This window comes from Pyxicephalus adspersus, chromosome 9 (assembly GCF_032062135.1).
Source record: "Pyxicephalus adspersus chromosome 9, UCB_Pads_2.0, whole genome shotgun sequence".
NCBI classification, from domain to species: Eukaryota; Metazoa; Chordata; class Amphibia; order Anura; family Pyxicephalidae; genus Pyxicephalus; species Pyxicephalus adspersus.
Genome location: NC_092866.1, coordinates 43,509,091 through 43,523,237, shown reverse-complemented (window position 1 = coordinate 43,523,237; position 14,147 = coordinate 43,509,091). Strand labels below are relative to the sequence as shown.

At 42.3% G+C, this 14,147-nt stretch overlaps 1 protein-coding gene across 1 annotated transcript in view; it reads left to right on the top strand.

Moving 5' to 3' along the window:
• The first annotated feature begins 4,329 nt into the window (after window positions 1-4,329).
• The window catches only part of MOB2 (MOB kinase activator 2), a 35,490-nt gene continuing 25,672 nt past the window's right edge, over window positions 4,330-14,147 (top strand). Inside the window, exon 1 of the mRNA XM_072421715.1 lies at window positions 4,330-4,484. Coding sequence (XP_072277816.1) covers window positions 4,468-4,484 — 17 coding nt within the window. The 5' untranslated portion in view covers window positions 4,330-4,467. The remainder of the gene's footprint in view (window positions 4,485-14,147) is intronic.

Genomic DNA, 14,147 nt, shown 5'->3' with positions numbered 1-14,147 from the left:
AATGTTTATCTGATTCCAATATTGTTTTTGGTCAATGTTTGTTATCCTTGGGGGAAATTGTAAACCCAAAATAAAAGAACAAACTTCCTCTTGATTTTTTGTTCACCAGAATTGTTCAGTAGACATAGGCAGTAGATATCGTTCTGGGTGGTGGTTGGCTTAATCTCCATGATATTGGCTGCACCATAGGTCCCTGGAATACCTCACAAGCATAGTTAGTGATTGTGGAGGATCATGGAGCCCGGGCAGATTGGGTATTACCCAACATGAGATCTGGCATATGATAAATGGTCTAACTATGCCATGCAAGGTAACAAACATAGAACAGACATAATAAAAGCCAGGGCCATGCCAGCTGGGTATAGATAATGCCAAGGATAGAGCCAGGAGTAAAGTTAACGTATAATTCTTTTAGGACAAAAACAATCCCCCACTGGGGTGATCAACATACATTGTGTGTGTTTTAGGAATTCTTGTAGAAGGTTCCTACCTAATAATTCTAAATCAGGGTGTCTGGTTTATTGTAATCAGGCAATGCGCTTCCAGTGCTCCAATGAGAAAAGCTGCAGTTTTCACATCCTTTGGGAATTTCTCAATTTATAGCATTTGGGAATTTCTCAATTTACTTTTGCAGGGTATTCTGTCTGATAATGTTCTTACCTGAAAACAGGAAAAGCCTGAAGTTTGACTGGTACCTTAGTGCAAGTTTCTGGGAATATCAGTAATCCAATCATACAAGCATGGAAATGATATATCCAGGTGCATTTCTGTACACCAACAATGTCTCCAGGTTGCTATATTGGATTTTGTTCTTTTGACAGTTTTTAGATTACAGCATATTAATTTGCATATGAAATATAAATTTAGGTCTAGAAATCTTGCACCAGATCCAAAATATAGAGCGGATTTATAATCCAATAGCACAATGGAAAGCAATCAAGTAACATATACAACTTTATCTAAGTAATTTCAGACAGAACAGAATGCAAAAAATAAAATACTTTATTAGAATTTTGATGTGGTGGGGGGATGGGACGGGGCAAGGGGGAACAGGGAAGACCCAACATCCTAAAATACAAATTTCAGGTTTACAGATATTCATTTGCACATTTAAAACATCTCAATGTAGCAACCAATCTCTAGCTGAAAAAATATGCCAGTCGAACAAGCAGTTAAGTTTATATTGAATAAAACAATATATTGAACTATTCCCAGGGAACATGAACAGGAAATTGAACAATAGGTAAACTGGAATCTTGTTTGTGGGAACATTTGGTAAGTGGGACTGTTTTTCAGAGGAAGTTGCTTATGCTGAACAATAAAAAGCCAGTTTATGTTGTATTTCAGGTCTAATGTTAATGCTGTGCATGGCGTACCAGTGGCTTTCTAAGGTAGATTGGAAAGCAGTTTATTAGTGTCGTCTTTATGATGCCATCAATTATTCAAGTGTCCATTTACCCAGCACAGAGGAAGAATCGCTTCTATATGGCATTTTGAAAGAAAACAATTTTGTGGAGCCCCAATCATACCATATAGTCAGCTATATTCAAAATGTATTGTTCAGCATTTTGTGTGATAATCTTTTTTTTATTAAATACTAAAATTTGCTGCAGCTTTGGTATTTCTGTGTACTGGTGGGGCAATGCTTCCAGCCAATCATTTCCTCTGGTTACACATAAATTCCACTCCTGCCCAACTCTCTTTAGACAATCACTGACTCACTGGTATTTGAGAGCTGCAAAAGCCTAGCAGAGCAACACATTTTTTGACTTTTTTAAATTGCACCTGCTTAAAAAATACACTTGTAAACAGTTATCAACACTTGCATAAGCAGTAACAAATGGTTCCAATTCAACTCTATAGAGGTGGCAAGAGCACGAAGCCACCCCTTCATGTAACACCTACTGAGCCAAGGTTGTCCTGAACCCATCTCAGCCTTTGATTGGAAAGTGAAAGGTGAAATAACACATAATGACCCTATCTCTCTTTATAATGCTTTCTCCTCCTATCAGCATGCTATTTGACAGTTCTTAAACTTATTGGTCTAACTGGCTCATTGTTCTGCTACTTCTTCTCATACTCCATCCCTGCTAGACAGAGTCTGCAAGAGGCCAAAGTACCAGGGCAAATGCTGGTGGTTACACCGCTTGCTTTTAGATACTGAATTTTACTTTTCAACTGTTATTATTTATGGTGTATATTTGTCACACTTACCTCTTCCTCACTAAAGCGCAGACGCCTCTCTCCTGCGCACGTGGGCAGTTCTGACGCTGGGCGTGCCTCAGTTTCCAAGCTTTATCAAATCTGTCCAATCCGCTGGCCAATCAGGAAATAGTCTCTTAACCATCCCTGGCTTATTAGCTATCTCACACACAGCACTTAGTGTTCGTGCAACGTGTCTCCATTGTGCTAAGCCCCTAGTTCTGTTGAGCTAGTTCCTGTTCTCCTGGTGCTTAATTCAGTGTTTCCTCTGTCCAGCTTCTGCGTTAACCCCTCTTTGTATAGTCTGTTGGTTCCCAGCCAACATCCCTGTACTGTTCCTGTCTATCTGTGGATATCCCTGAGTCACCTGTGCCTCCTGTTGCTTTAAGTGTCTCCTGTGCCTGCATTGTCCCGTGTCACTAGTGTTTGTCATCTGGATTCCTGGCAATTGACCCCAGGCATTTTCTGCCTGCCTCGACGCCGGCCTTCCTCGGCTATCCTTCTGCTTTGTGATTGGTTACCGTGTTTTGCCCACTTTGGTGTGCCCAAGGACTGCAACCTAGCAGTAACGAGCAGGGCAACATCCTCACCATCAGAGGCCCTGGAAAAGACCTGGTTACTGCTTAGACTCTGCGCCTTGGCCCTTCTCAGGGCTCACACCACCTCTGTGCAAGACATATCGCCCCCTAGTGGTCCTGTCTCTCTGTGCGTGACAATATTTCATACGTACTTCTGCCAAACATGCATTCAGCGGATTTGCAAAGCAGATCATTGATTTGTGGCAATGCAGGGTTGTACCTAATGAGCTAACAAAGTGCCTGCACCAGCACAGACACAATACAAAGAAGTCAAAGTTAGTGATGTATTGTGCAGTGAGCATTGGCAGAGGAGATAAGACAACAAAGGTTGGTGAAAAACTAAGCTTAGCATTGGGGGAAGGAGATTTGGAGTACATTGTCACATAGTTACATAGTAGGTCAGGTTGAAAAAAGAGGAAATTGAAAAAAGTCCATCAAGTTCAACCACTAGGGAAATAAACATATCCCAGATATAACCCTATGGACATAGTTGGTCAAGAGGAAGGCAAAAAAAAAACCCTGGTACAATTTGCTCTAACGGGAAAGATATTCCTTCCTGAGTAAGTTTTAGGGTTGCCTGGAGTTCATGTGGGAGGGTTGTGCTGATTTAACTAAATAGAAGGAAAAAAGGGTTTTTGGCACTGGATGGAATTCAAGGGTGCATGAGGGCCCAGGACCCTCTTCAACCAAGTCTCCCCACAAGGGTCTATTGTTGGCTATGTCTGCCACTGACCAGGGGACACCACACCGGGGGAGGAGATGGAGGACTGAGAGTTCATTAGAGACTGACTACACTTTGATTATTTTTTTAACATTTTTCCATCACATAGGCCAAATATGATAGCATAGTGCAAATAAAGACCTTTTAGAGGTCTTTGAAAAGCTTGATGTCTCCTTGAACAATATACAAAGGACAAGACTGTACCCGATTTGTCTACAACTAAAATGTGAAAGCCGCCAAGCTGAAGAGCTGAGCAAAGTGTTGGGGTCACAACGTAGACACATCTGCTCACTCGGCCATCATGACGTCCTGCTGGCAACCATATCAGTGCTTGGTTAAGGAATTCAATGCTTGGGGACAATTGTTTGTGCTCTGAATTCCTGGTCTGAGTGCTGCACATGTTGTTGTAATGTCATAAAATAACAACACAGCTCCATACCAATAAAATACGTCATGCAAATGCAGCATTGTCTGTTTCTGGCCATTCTCTTGCATTGGCGGCCCATAATAGAATGTTTGACACAATGCCTATTACTGCAATGCACAGGGAAACAGGCCTGGCTGGGCCCTTATTGTTTACTATATGGAGGCCCATAAAGCCACAAATCCCAAGGTCATGATTGGCTGGCCAGTGATTGTGGGTCCTCATAGACACTACATTGTACTCAGCACATCACACAAGGCAGGTCAGTGTCCTATAGCCCACAACCAGTCACCTGTGCACCGGCTGCTATAAAGTGACTGCACTCCATGACACTGCACATTACACTCAGCACAGCGGTCACCGGGCTGTCCCACAATGCACTGCGCGCCCCCTCCGCCTCCCATGCTGCTCTCCGCTGGGTGACGTCGAACCCGGAAGTGTGCGTGCTGCGGGCGGTGCTGTGTTTACTTCCGCCGGAGCCGGAGCTGAAGCCGGGGAGCGGGAGACCCCGAGGATGAGCTGAGTCGGAGGGGGCGGCAGACATGGAGTGGCTTATGGGGTAAGCCGGGACAGGGGGAGGGGGGTAAAGTGATTGGCATGAGGTGACAGCAGTGGGGCCCATGTCAGGACAAGAAGGGTGACAGCAATCAGATGAGTAGGAGCTGGGACAGTGCAGGACAAGATGAAGGGCAGAGGGCTGATAGGGCCTTCATAGGGCTGTATAGGAGGTGACATGTGGACTCAATGCATGGAGAGCAATGACAAGCAGGGAAGATCCATAGGGAGCAGGGGGACTGACAAAGCACCATACAGGTGCAATAGGAAGCCTCACCTGCAGGGATTACAGTGTATGGGGTGATCAGAGCTGTCACCAGGGATTAATATGACAATGCACAGGGTGATCAGATATACAGGGTGGGCTGACCTGTAGGGATTATAGAATAAGCTTATTGGGGGTCCAAGGGTGACAGGTGGGGGGATCCGATGCTGGATAGGGATTCATTTGATGATTAATAGTGAGCAGAGTCATCTAATCCAAGCAATGGGGTAACACTCTGGGTGTAATGAAAAGTATGACATGTAGGAGTTACTATAGAAGATTATTGTGTTTCCAATACTGACAGGTGCGGGGATCACATGCTGCATAGGGACCACTATGAGAGTTCATTGGGAGCATGCTGATTATTTCCAAGCGACGGGATAACACTTGGGGTGCAATGAGAAATAAGATTTGTAGGGGTTACATTGTACAAGGTTATTGGTGTTCCAATACTGACAGGTGCAGTGATCATATACTGGATGGATCTGACAGAGCACAGGAAAACGGTGCAGTGTGATTTGTGGGGGTTGCAGTGAAAGGTGATTGGGGTTCCGGGATAGAAGTAATGAGAGGTGGGGGGAGGACAGTGATGGACAAGGATTGCCTAAAGAGCAATGTGTTCTGCATGTGTAAGGGGTGTACGGGGGGACCCTGGCACTCGGTTCTGATGTCATTGGAATAGGTGAGAGCAGCCGGGCCCATGGTAATTCATAAAGGGGGATGACAGGTTTATAGGTAATGGGTCAGTGCAGGAAGCAATATACAGCAGAGGGGGGTAGGATCTGGGGGAAAGCTGATAAGCAAGGACAGAACTGTTATCAGAAACAGAATGTGATATGCACTAGGGGATTTAAAGATCAATGACAATGCATGGGGGGGGGGGGGGGTTATTTAAGGAGCAAGGAGAGAATACATGTAATAACACACAAGGTGGAGGAGGGGGAATTCAACTTGTTTGGCCTGTTGAATGTCCCACAGAAGGGATTTCATTTATATTTGTTTGATATGTGCACAATGTGCCTATTGTCACCACTTTATAAGTCATTGGGAATCTCTGCAGTGAATGGCAAAAAAAACTTTTTTAAGCATTCTATTAAAATTAATTAAACATTTTAGCTTTGAATATATATTGTGTTTCCTGTACCTGGATGAAAACCGTGAAAGGTTCCCCAAGCTGTGGTAGTGTTGTCATCTGGCCTAATACAGATGCATCTTAAAAGGGGAAGAATTTGGGTCACACGACTACTAAAATCTACCCATGGTCAAGGAATCAATTAAAAAAGCAGGGTGTTTTTTTGTCAGTATCTGCACTACAGACAAAGTGAATAAAACTTGTGACTTCCAATATACATTAAAACATGGTATCAGAAATGCACGGATGTTACATGTTGGAGGTGTTCTCTTGTTGTGCCCACATTCTGTATGTCCAGCAGGGAGTACTGCCCCTGCCATGGCATAGATTCTGCAATGTTATTTATTTGTAGTCATAGGTATGCAGTATTTGATACAAAAGTATATTTTGGATGCATTGCCCTAGGCTACCAATCTTATGTGAGTTTTAATAATCTGACCACCCTAAACCGCTAAAAACTGGATTGTTTATCAAACCAATGCCCCATGGGAAGATATATATATGTGGAGACCTGTGACCTTCTTCTCCTAGCTGTCATCCTATATACTTGCTGTCTCTTGATCTGCTCTATTTTTAGAACTCAACCCTTTCACTGAGGATTGCACAGTGAGCAAGTCAAGCAGGTGTATGCTGAATGCTTACTATAGATTGCACTAAACTTATTCCGAATATAATTTCAAGAATAGAGCACATTATGTGCACACTCTATCATGATTTATTGTCAAGACTTAACAAAAAAAAAACAAAGGGGCTTCTTTTCTAGATTATAATGATCAGTGGTGGAAGCAAACTCCTATTGATTCTCAAGGAGTTTAAAGCTGAGCGGGTCCAAAAAAAATGTTTTGCCTGTCTGCCATCAGATAAGGGGTTAAGCCCATCCAAGAATGTGCAAGCCATGCAAAAATCTTAATCAGGAGTATTTGCTTGGTGTGTATATAGAATCAAGTAATCCTACTGTATGGAGATTCTTTTGGGGGTGGGGGATGGAAGTGTGATGACTGTAACTATTTGGTGGGATTGGGAATATTTTGTAACATGAGTCTTCAGAGTGATTAAACATTCCCTTTAGGTTGCATTGACCTTTACAGATTGTTTTAATCATTTTATAAATAAAGATGCATGATTAGGACTAGACAGAAAAGTCACAATTGCAGCAGAATTGGTGCCGGTCCTGTGTTTTATTGACGTTACCGTTAATATTTTTTTTTTTGACACTAGAAAAAGTCCCGGTAAATTTATAGATAGTTTATTCATCATCATTTATAAATCTAGGTTAAAGATTTGTGGTTTGGATGCATTGTGTTTTACCACTTCTTACGCCAGGAACTTGGTGGCATCTCTCTGCAGCAGCTCTATAGGGAATGCATTGGGGTGTGTGTGGGAGCTGTTTCTGAACCAGCACTGCTGTATGAGGGTTTGGCAAGGTGCAGAGAGCCTGCAGAATATACAGGCAGGTCCAAACTACCCTTTAGGCCATGATGACGTCAGCCACTTTTGTGAATGACATTCTCAATGGTTTTGGTATTTTATAAAAAAAAAATGCCTTTTTTCCCTTTTATAAACATGGCCTTTTGTCAGGGAAAAATTAGAAATATTTAATGTCTTTTGAACAGAAAGTGTCTCTTTTGTGTTTCTCTTAGTAAACAGGAAATGCATGCACTGTGTGGAAGTGACCTGTATAGACCTACTCATTGCTTCATGAGGATTGATTCTGCTGGGGAATGTGTCCAGATCCCAGCATAATATCAGACATGTACTTCAGCCTCCTATATAAGCCTGTGTGCACATATTGTCAGGCTGGACACCTCCAGCTATGCTGTGATCAGCCAAGTTTAATGCAGACAATGCTCTTTGTGAATGTGTGAATAATGTAATAAGACTTGTCATTTCCTTTAATGATTAGACAGAATTAGTATGATGATTAATACTTTATATGGTTCTGTCTCATTCCAGAAAAACACCAAATACTTTATATCATCACCTTATATTTTGTTGGCAGATTTACCAGTAGGGCTGATGTACTAAAGGTGTGGAGAATGTGGATGTGTCCAACATATTAGGCAGTGCTTTACAAAGTCCATAGCTGTCCTTTAAAGGGGCTCACAATCTATGTTCCCTACCATAGGTTCGTTTTGGGGGCCAATTAGCCTAACTGCATGTTTTTAGAATGTAGGAGGAAACCGGAGTACCCTGAGGAAACCTACACAAACACAGGGAGAACCTGCAAGTTCCATGCAGTCCTGGCAAGATTCTAACTTGGGACCTAGCGCTTTAAAAAGGCCAGAGTGCTAATCTGAGCCACTTGCAGAAACTTTGGCTTTTGACAGAACAATGCACAATGCTGTACATACTGTAATAGACTGATACAAGGTCCAATCAGTATTTTTTTTTTAAACGCCTCCTGCCCTATTTACCCTCAACCCTCTAACCCAAACCTTTTAGGAAATACCTACTTCACTGAATTCACTTTTCAGGTCCCTTGCCAGCAATATTTCTGTATGCCAGGGGGTATAGGGCACTGATAAGCACTGAGCCCCCACAATGCCCGGTCTCCCTACAGTGACCTCATGCCTCATCTAGCTAGAGGGGGGATCCCCGCACACTGGACAGCCAATGCAAAGTATCTGTGCCATGCATGCTGTGATTTGAAGCACCCTCACTTTGAAGGGGAAGAGAGAACAGAATGGAGCACATAGAATTATTAGGTTTGCATCCACTTTAGGTGATTTGAAGTTCTTTTAGAAGTGATGAACAGGCAGGTTTGGGGTCCAGGGCATTGTGGGAGGCCTCCATGTGACCTCACATGTCCTGGGAGTTTATATCTTTCTAGCTACTACACTTTAACTTTAAGTATTTGGGGTGACTACGCCACTTTTCCATCAGATGGTCTCGGTTATTTTGGGAAGATGATGTCATTGGGCGTCTGTGGAGCTGCCGATTTGAGCTATATTTAGAAGCTTGCATCAGCGGCTGTGTTCCCAGACTGGGGTCTCCTAGGTGTAGGGAAACCCAGACATGTACAGCTTGCCATACAATAACTGCTGTTACCTCCACAATTATATTCCGACTGATGGGAAAAGCACACACCATTTTAATTATGTTGCCTGGACCACTAATTATAAAACCACTGGAGGTAACTATATGTGCCATTACAGGAGGTTAGTGGCACATTGATCTGGTATATAAACAGAAATTTGCTTTAATGAATATAACATCAACTCTGGTTGCTATGGGTTACCACACTTGGCACTCTTGACTAGGCATGTAATACAATTCTTTACTGGATGAGATGCCGGCCTGACCATATAGAGTGACAGTAAAGGCTTGCTACTTCTTCTTTATCAGGACACCATCAAGATTTCTGGCTCACCTTTCCTAAACATTACGAGTGACACAGGAGCACAAAGATTCTTATCTGAGAGATAAAACTTAAGCTGCCTCCTGACAGCTGCTGAACATTGACAAATAACAGAAACCCTTTGCATTTCCTAACAACAGGGACATTCCTAGTGGCTCAGCTAGAGCTGATTGTGGCTATTACTATACCTCTTGATTATTCTGAATTATAAGCAGTGTACCTATTCACGTTCCCTTGCAGGGCGCCACCATCCTCCTTTCTTCTTTCCAGTGTCAATCTTCAGCCATCTTGATTGGCTGTGCCAGGGTGATGTAACTCGCGTGGGAGTTCACCCATCCCCGGCACACACAAGGGAAGCGGTGATTGCCAGGTACTATGTATATGTATATTCAATGAGCGATCAGGCAAGTAAGACCTGAGGGGACATCACCTGTCTCTTTCTGCCATACCCACCTGCCTGATCCTTCTTTTTATAAAGTGGAAATTTAGTTCCAATCAAATTGCTCACTGCCCCCTAGTTGAGGAATCCCATCCATCCCATGTAGAAGCCTTTAGTATTCTGCAAATGACAGACATGAAATCTGAATTTATCTTCTTTTAACTTGCCTTCCCTGGTTCCTCACCCCCAATCAGAATGCTTAATCAATATATATTTTTTTTTTTTACACACCTTAATTCAGACCCCTTGATATCATTGCTAGGTTTTTTTTCTCTTCCCTATGCAGTGGAGGCAGCCCGCGGCTTTTGGGAGGGACTGACAGGTGCTGTGCAAAGTTTACTGGAAATGGGAAGCTGTGGCCCTGCTACTGCCCATTTATAAAGCTGAGCCTTCATGAGTAAAATAATTGATTTGGAAAAATTGAAGGTGTGATATTAGGGGAATGTGCAGACTCGCAGCATTTAAAACAGAACTAAATACAGTTTATACTCGCCTGTCCCTGTTCCTTTGGGACGCTGTCTTCTTCTATCTTCTCTTTCTGGTTCTGATCTTTTCTATCTTGATTGGCCAGGCTAGGAAGACATAATTTCTGCATAGGAGTTAATTTAGTCACGGCAACCACAGGGGAAGCCAAGATGTGCCGGGCACCCTTGCAACCAATGCTGAGCTGCGCATGCAGCTCCGCTATTCAAATACAGCATCACACTATTGCTTAGAAGGCCACCCATCACATAGATGGGCCTGAAAGATGCTGTAGAAAGGTGGGGGCCAGAGCTGGGGACCATGGGATGGAGTTATATTTGTATATTACTGTGCTCTGTTTTTTATAGGTCTGTGGCTAGGGTTTATTATACCTGTGGATGCAGATCTTCAGCATCAGATATAAAAGCCTGAAATAATTAGAGCCATATAACCTATAATACATCATTCATTCAATCGAGTGTTCAACCCAGAATCTTTTTTTAAAGTGGGTGGCGAAAAATTGTAGACAGGTGGGAGCCCCAGTATTGTGACTCAACTCTTCAAAAATAGCTGGGTGGTTGTTGGAAAGTGCCAGGTGGTGCGCCCAGCTAAAAGGGGCTGGGGGAAAATGGATAAATTCACTATACTGCAATGCTATTTCTTTCTCCATGTAGTCACAGATTTAGGGTCGGGAAGGGGCCTACATTTGAAACTGCATTGGAGAACGATCAGGTCCTCTTTCCTTCCAGAAAGGACAATACTGTTCCTCTTTAAGTAGTAAAATAAAAAAAATCTACTTCCTAAAAATGGTTCTTGTAATTGTGTTCTTGTTTGCACCTTTAAGGGCATTTTGCATGATTTGGGACAGTTGTACCCTGACTTTTCTGCTGGGCAGAAGAAATCCTTACTGTGTGGACTGGCTCAGGCCTGCGTCTCCTGTGTGTTGGCAGTCCCAGGCGGCAGTGTCCATCATCTTACAGGCTGGAAGGAAGCCCTGCTCAGTCTTTGGGTTTTTTTTCTCTGCACAAAAGCATTGTTTCTTTATTTTGTTTTCTTGTTTCAAAGCAGCAGGAAGGGCGGTGTAGACGACAATGCTTGGAATGGCTTTGATTTTGGCCATAGTGGAATAAGCTGCTGTTATATAAGCATTCAGTAAGTGCTAGAATATGACATCAAAAATGGCCATGGGATAAACTGTGACAATTAGAGATTTATTACATGGGTGATTCTAAGGCAAATGTGAGTAAAGGTAAACTGGGCAGAGAGTAAAGAGGGACCTGTATTGTGCAAGATGCCCTGAAAAGCAAGAAGAGCGTTAGATAACGGTATAGCATGTAAACTGCCTTCAGCTGATCCTTTCTTCATTGTTAAATACTATAACTAGTTCTACACAGTCTGGCTGGAGGCCATCTTGGTAAAGTAGCAAAACATTTTCTGATGTCTGCCATCCTAACTACTGGTGATCTGAAGGTTGGTGGAGGTAAGGGGAGCCAAGGATCCACAATATGAATGCAGCAGGTAGATTCTTGCCTTGCTGGGCCCTAGGTACAACTTCCTCTGCGGCATAGAGAACAGTGCATCTAGCAGATGGAGGAAAAGTGCCATAGATTATCTCTACCACCTACTGTACATCAAGTGCATTGCAGGTGGAGTTAACCTATACAGCTCTTATTCTTGATCAGCTTTTCTCAAACCTTTTAAAATGGGGGGGGGGGGGGGGTGGAGATTGAGAAAAACATTCAGGTCTTTAGAGAACCCCTGCTATATTTAATATATCCACAACTCACAGTATTAGCATGGTGGTCAATGGGAAGAATGTCATCCTTACAGATAACCAAACAGATCATTAAAGTGACCTGAGAGGCGCAGATTGCTCATCACTCAAGGATCCCCTATGAACCCCAGGAGAGACCCTGGTTGAGAAACACTGATCTAGATAAAAAGTATATATTTTAATTTAGAATGTGCATCGTGACAATAAAGTAAAAATGAACAAAAAAATTTATGGCAAGTTTATATGTGTGGGGGGGGGGGAAGGGTTTAAAGGCTTAAACAATCTGGCAGCCATATTTACTGTCTGTTTTGTTTTCTCTTTAGCTTGTGGCCCGCTATGATTTTCTGACACTTCTAATATATATATCCCTTGTGAGCATGGAAGCTGTACTGCGTGATGCATTTCCTAAACCTATCTACATCATTGTTTCTGTTCTTGGAAGTCCTTGCAGAACTTGGTATAAAATCGCATTCCCAGTACTGTCCTTAGCCTTACGGTATAAAGTTTTCCATCCTTGCCCAGATACTCGATTAGGCAGCAGTGCGTCTAAAAAAAGATACAGGGGAATTCAGTGCTTTTCCATTAGAAAATGGGACTGAACACGCGATGTTATTAGGGATGTGTATTGGCAAGAATTTGGCCATACTATACTAATCAGGATACTGGGTTTAAGATTAAACATATTGCAATATTTGGTAATCATTTTAAATCTATTGATAGGGATGCTCACCTAAGACTTTGTGTTCTTGTCGTACACTACTCTCACTTGTTTTGTCTGTCTACAATATTTTTCAGTGTTACCTTGATGTTTATGGGGATTTTCTATGCAGTCCACAATATATTGGAGGGGGTCCGATCAGCATATCCACAGCCTGCCATTCAGATCCACATTGTAGCCAGCATTTGAAAACATTTTTTTGACTCTGCCATTGCCAATGTTATGGTAAAACTATCTCATAAAGTGTATAACATCCTGGTATTTACATTGGCAGCATCAATATCACAGGACCGAGGAAATGCAGAAATTCATTGTTTCCAAGCACCAATATTAGCCACCACAATGTGGAGCAGGCAAAATGGACACAGTTCTATTTGTATATTTTTACAGTGTTATCCCTACTATCCCCATACTTGCCATTATCAATATACTTGTAAACCACCAGGTGATTTCTAGTAGAAAAGCCATCCCATATTGCATACATTTACAGCAAAAAAATTTGAACGGTTTTCCTTTCTACAGAACTGTTTCAGGTAAAATATCTTGCGCTTACATAAAGATAATATCTTATCTTTACACTCTTATCTCTCATCTGGACTTCTGTAACATCCTTCTCGCTGGTATTCCACTAACCCAACTCTCTCCTCTACAATCTATTATGAATGCTGCAGCCAGACTCATCCATCCTTCCCACTGCTAGTCTTCTGCTGCATCTCTTTGTAGTTCTCTACATTGGCTTCCATTTCACCTTAGAATTAAATTCAAGCTCCTGTGCTTTCCTTCAAATCCCTCCACAGTTATTGTCCCACTTACATTTCTGACCTGATAGATAAAAAATACTCCCCTCGCTGCTCTCTCCGCTCCTCCAATGACCTACTACTGACTTCCTCCCTCATAACCTCATCATATGCACAGCTCCAAGACTTTTCTAGAGGTGCCCCAACTCTCTGGAATGGTCTTCCTTCCTAGGTTTCACAGTCTATATCTATCTGTCATTTTCAACCCCTATTTAATGTACTGCGTTGCGTAATATGTTGGCGCTACTGTTAATACGGTTTCATATTATAGGCTGCCTTAAATTTCACTGATCTTAAAGTCCCTTGTTCTGGCCACTGTCATAACTGTTGGAACAGTCAGGGTGCCAGTTGACCAAACGATGGGGATCAGTGGCAGTATCACACAGAGAAGAAAGATGAAGATGTATACCCATACACACTGTGCATCAAATTAAAAAGCAAAAATTGTTGTTTTTAAAGTGGACGTTTAATAATTTATAGATGGAGGTGGAAAAGGATTAGAACCTTTGACAGCCTGTTTCTGCTTTTTGTGCCTGTTGCTTCCCGTCATGTCAGCAGGTTGTAAAATAAAAAAAACTCTTCTACAAAGACCCAGATGATCGTAAAAACCCTAAAAAGTTCTAATATGTCCCCTTGTTTCCAAAACGAGAAAAACTAAAGCCAAAATACACAAACAGTTCTGATTCTAATTAGGAATCATGTTAAAGATACAATTTGGGTTA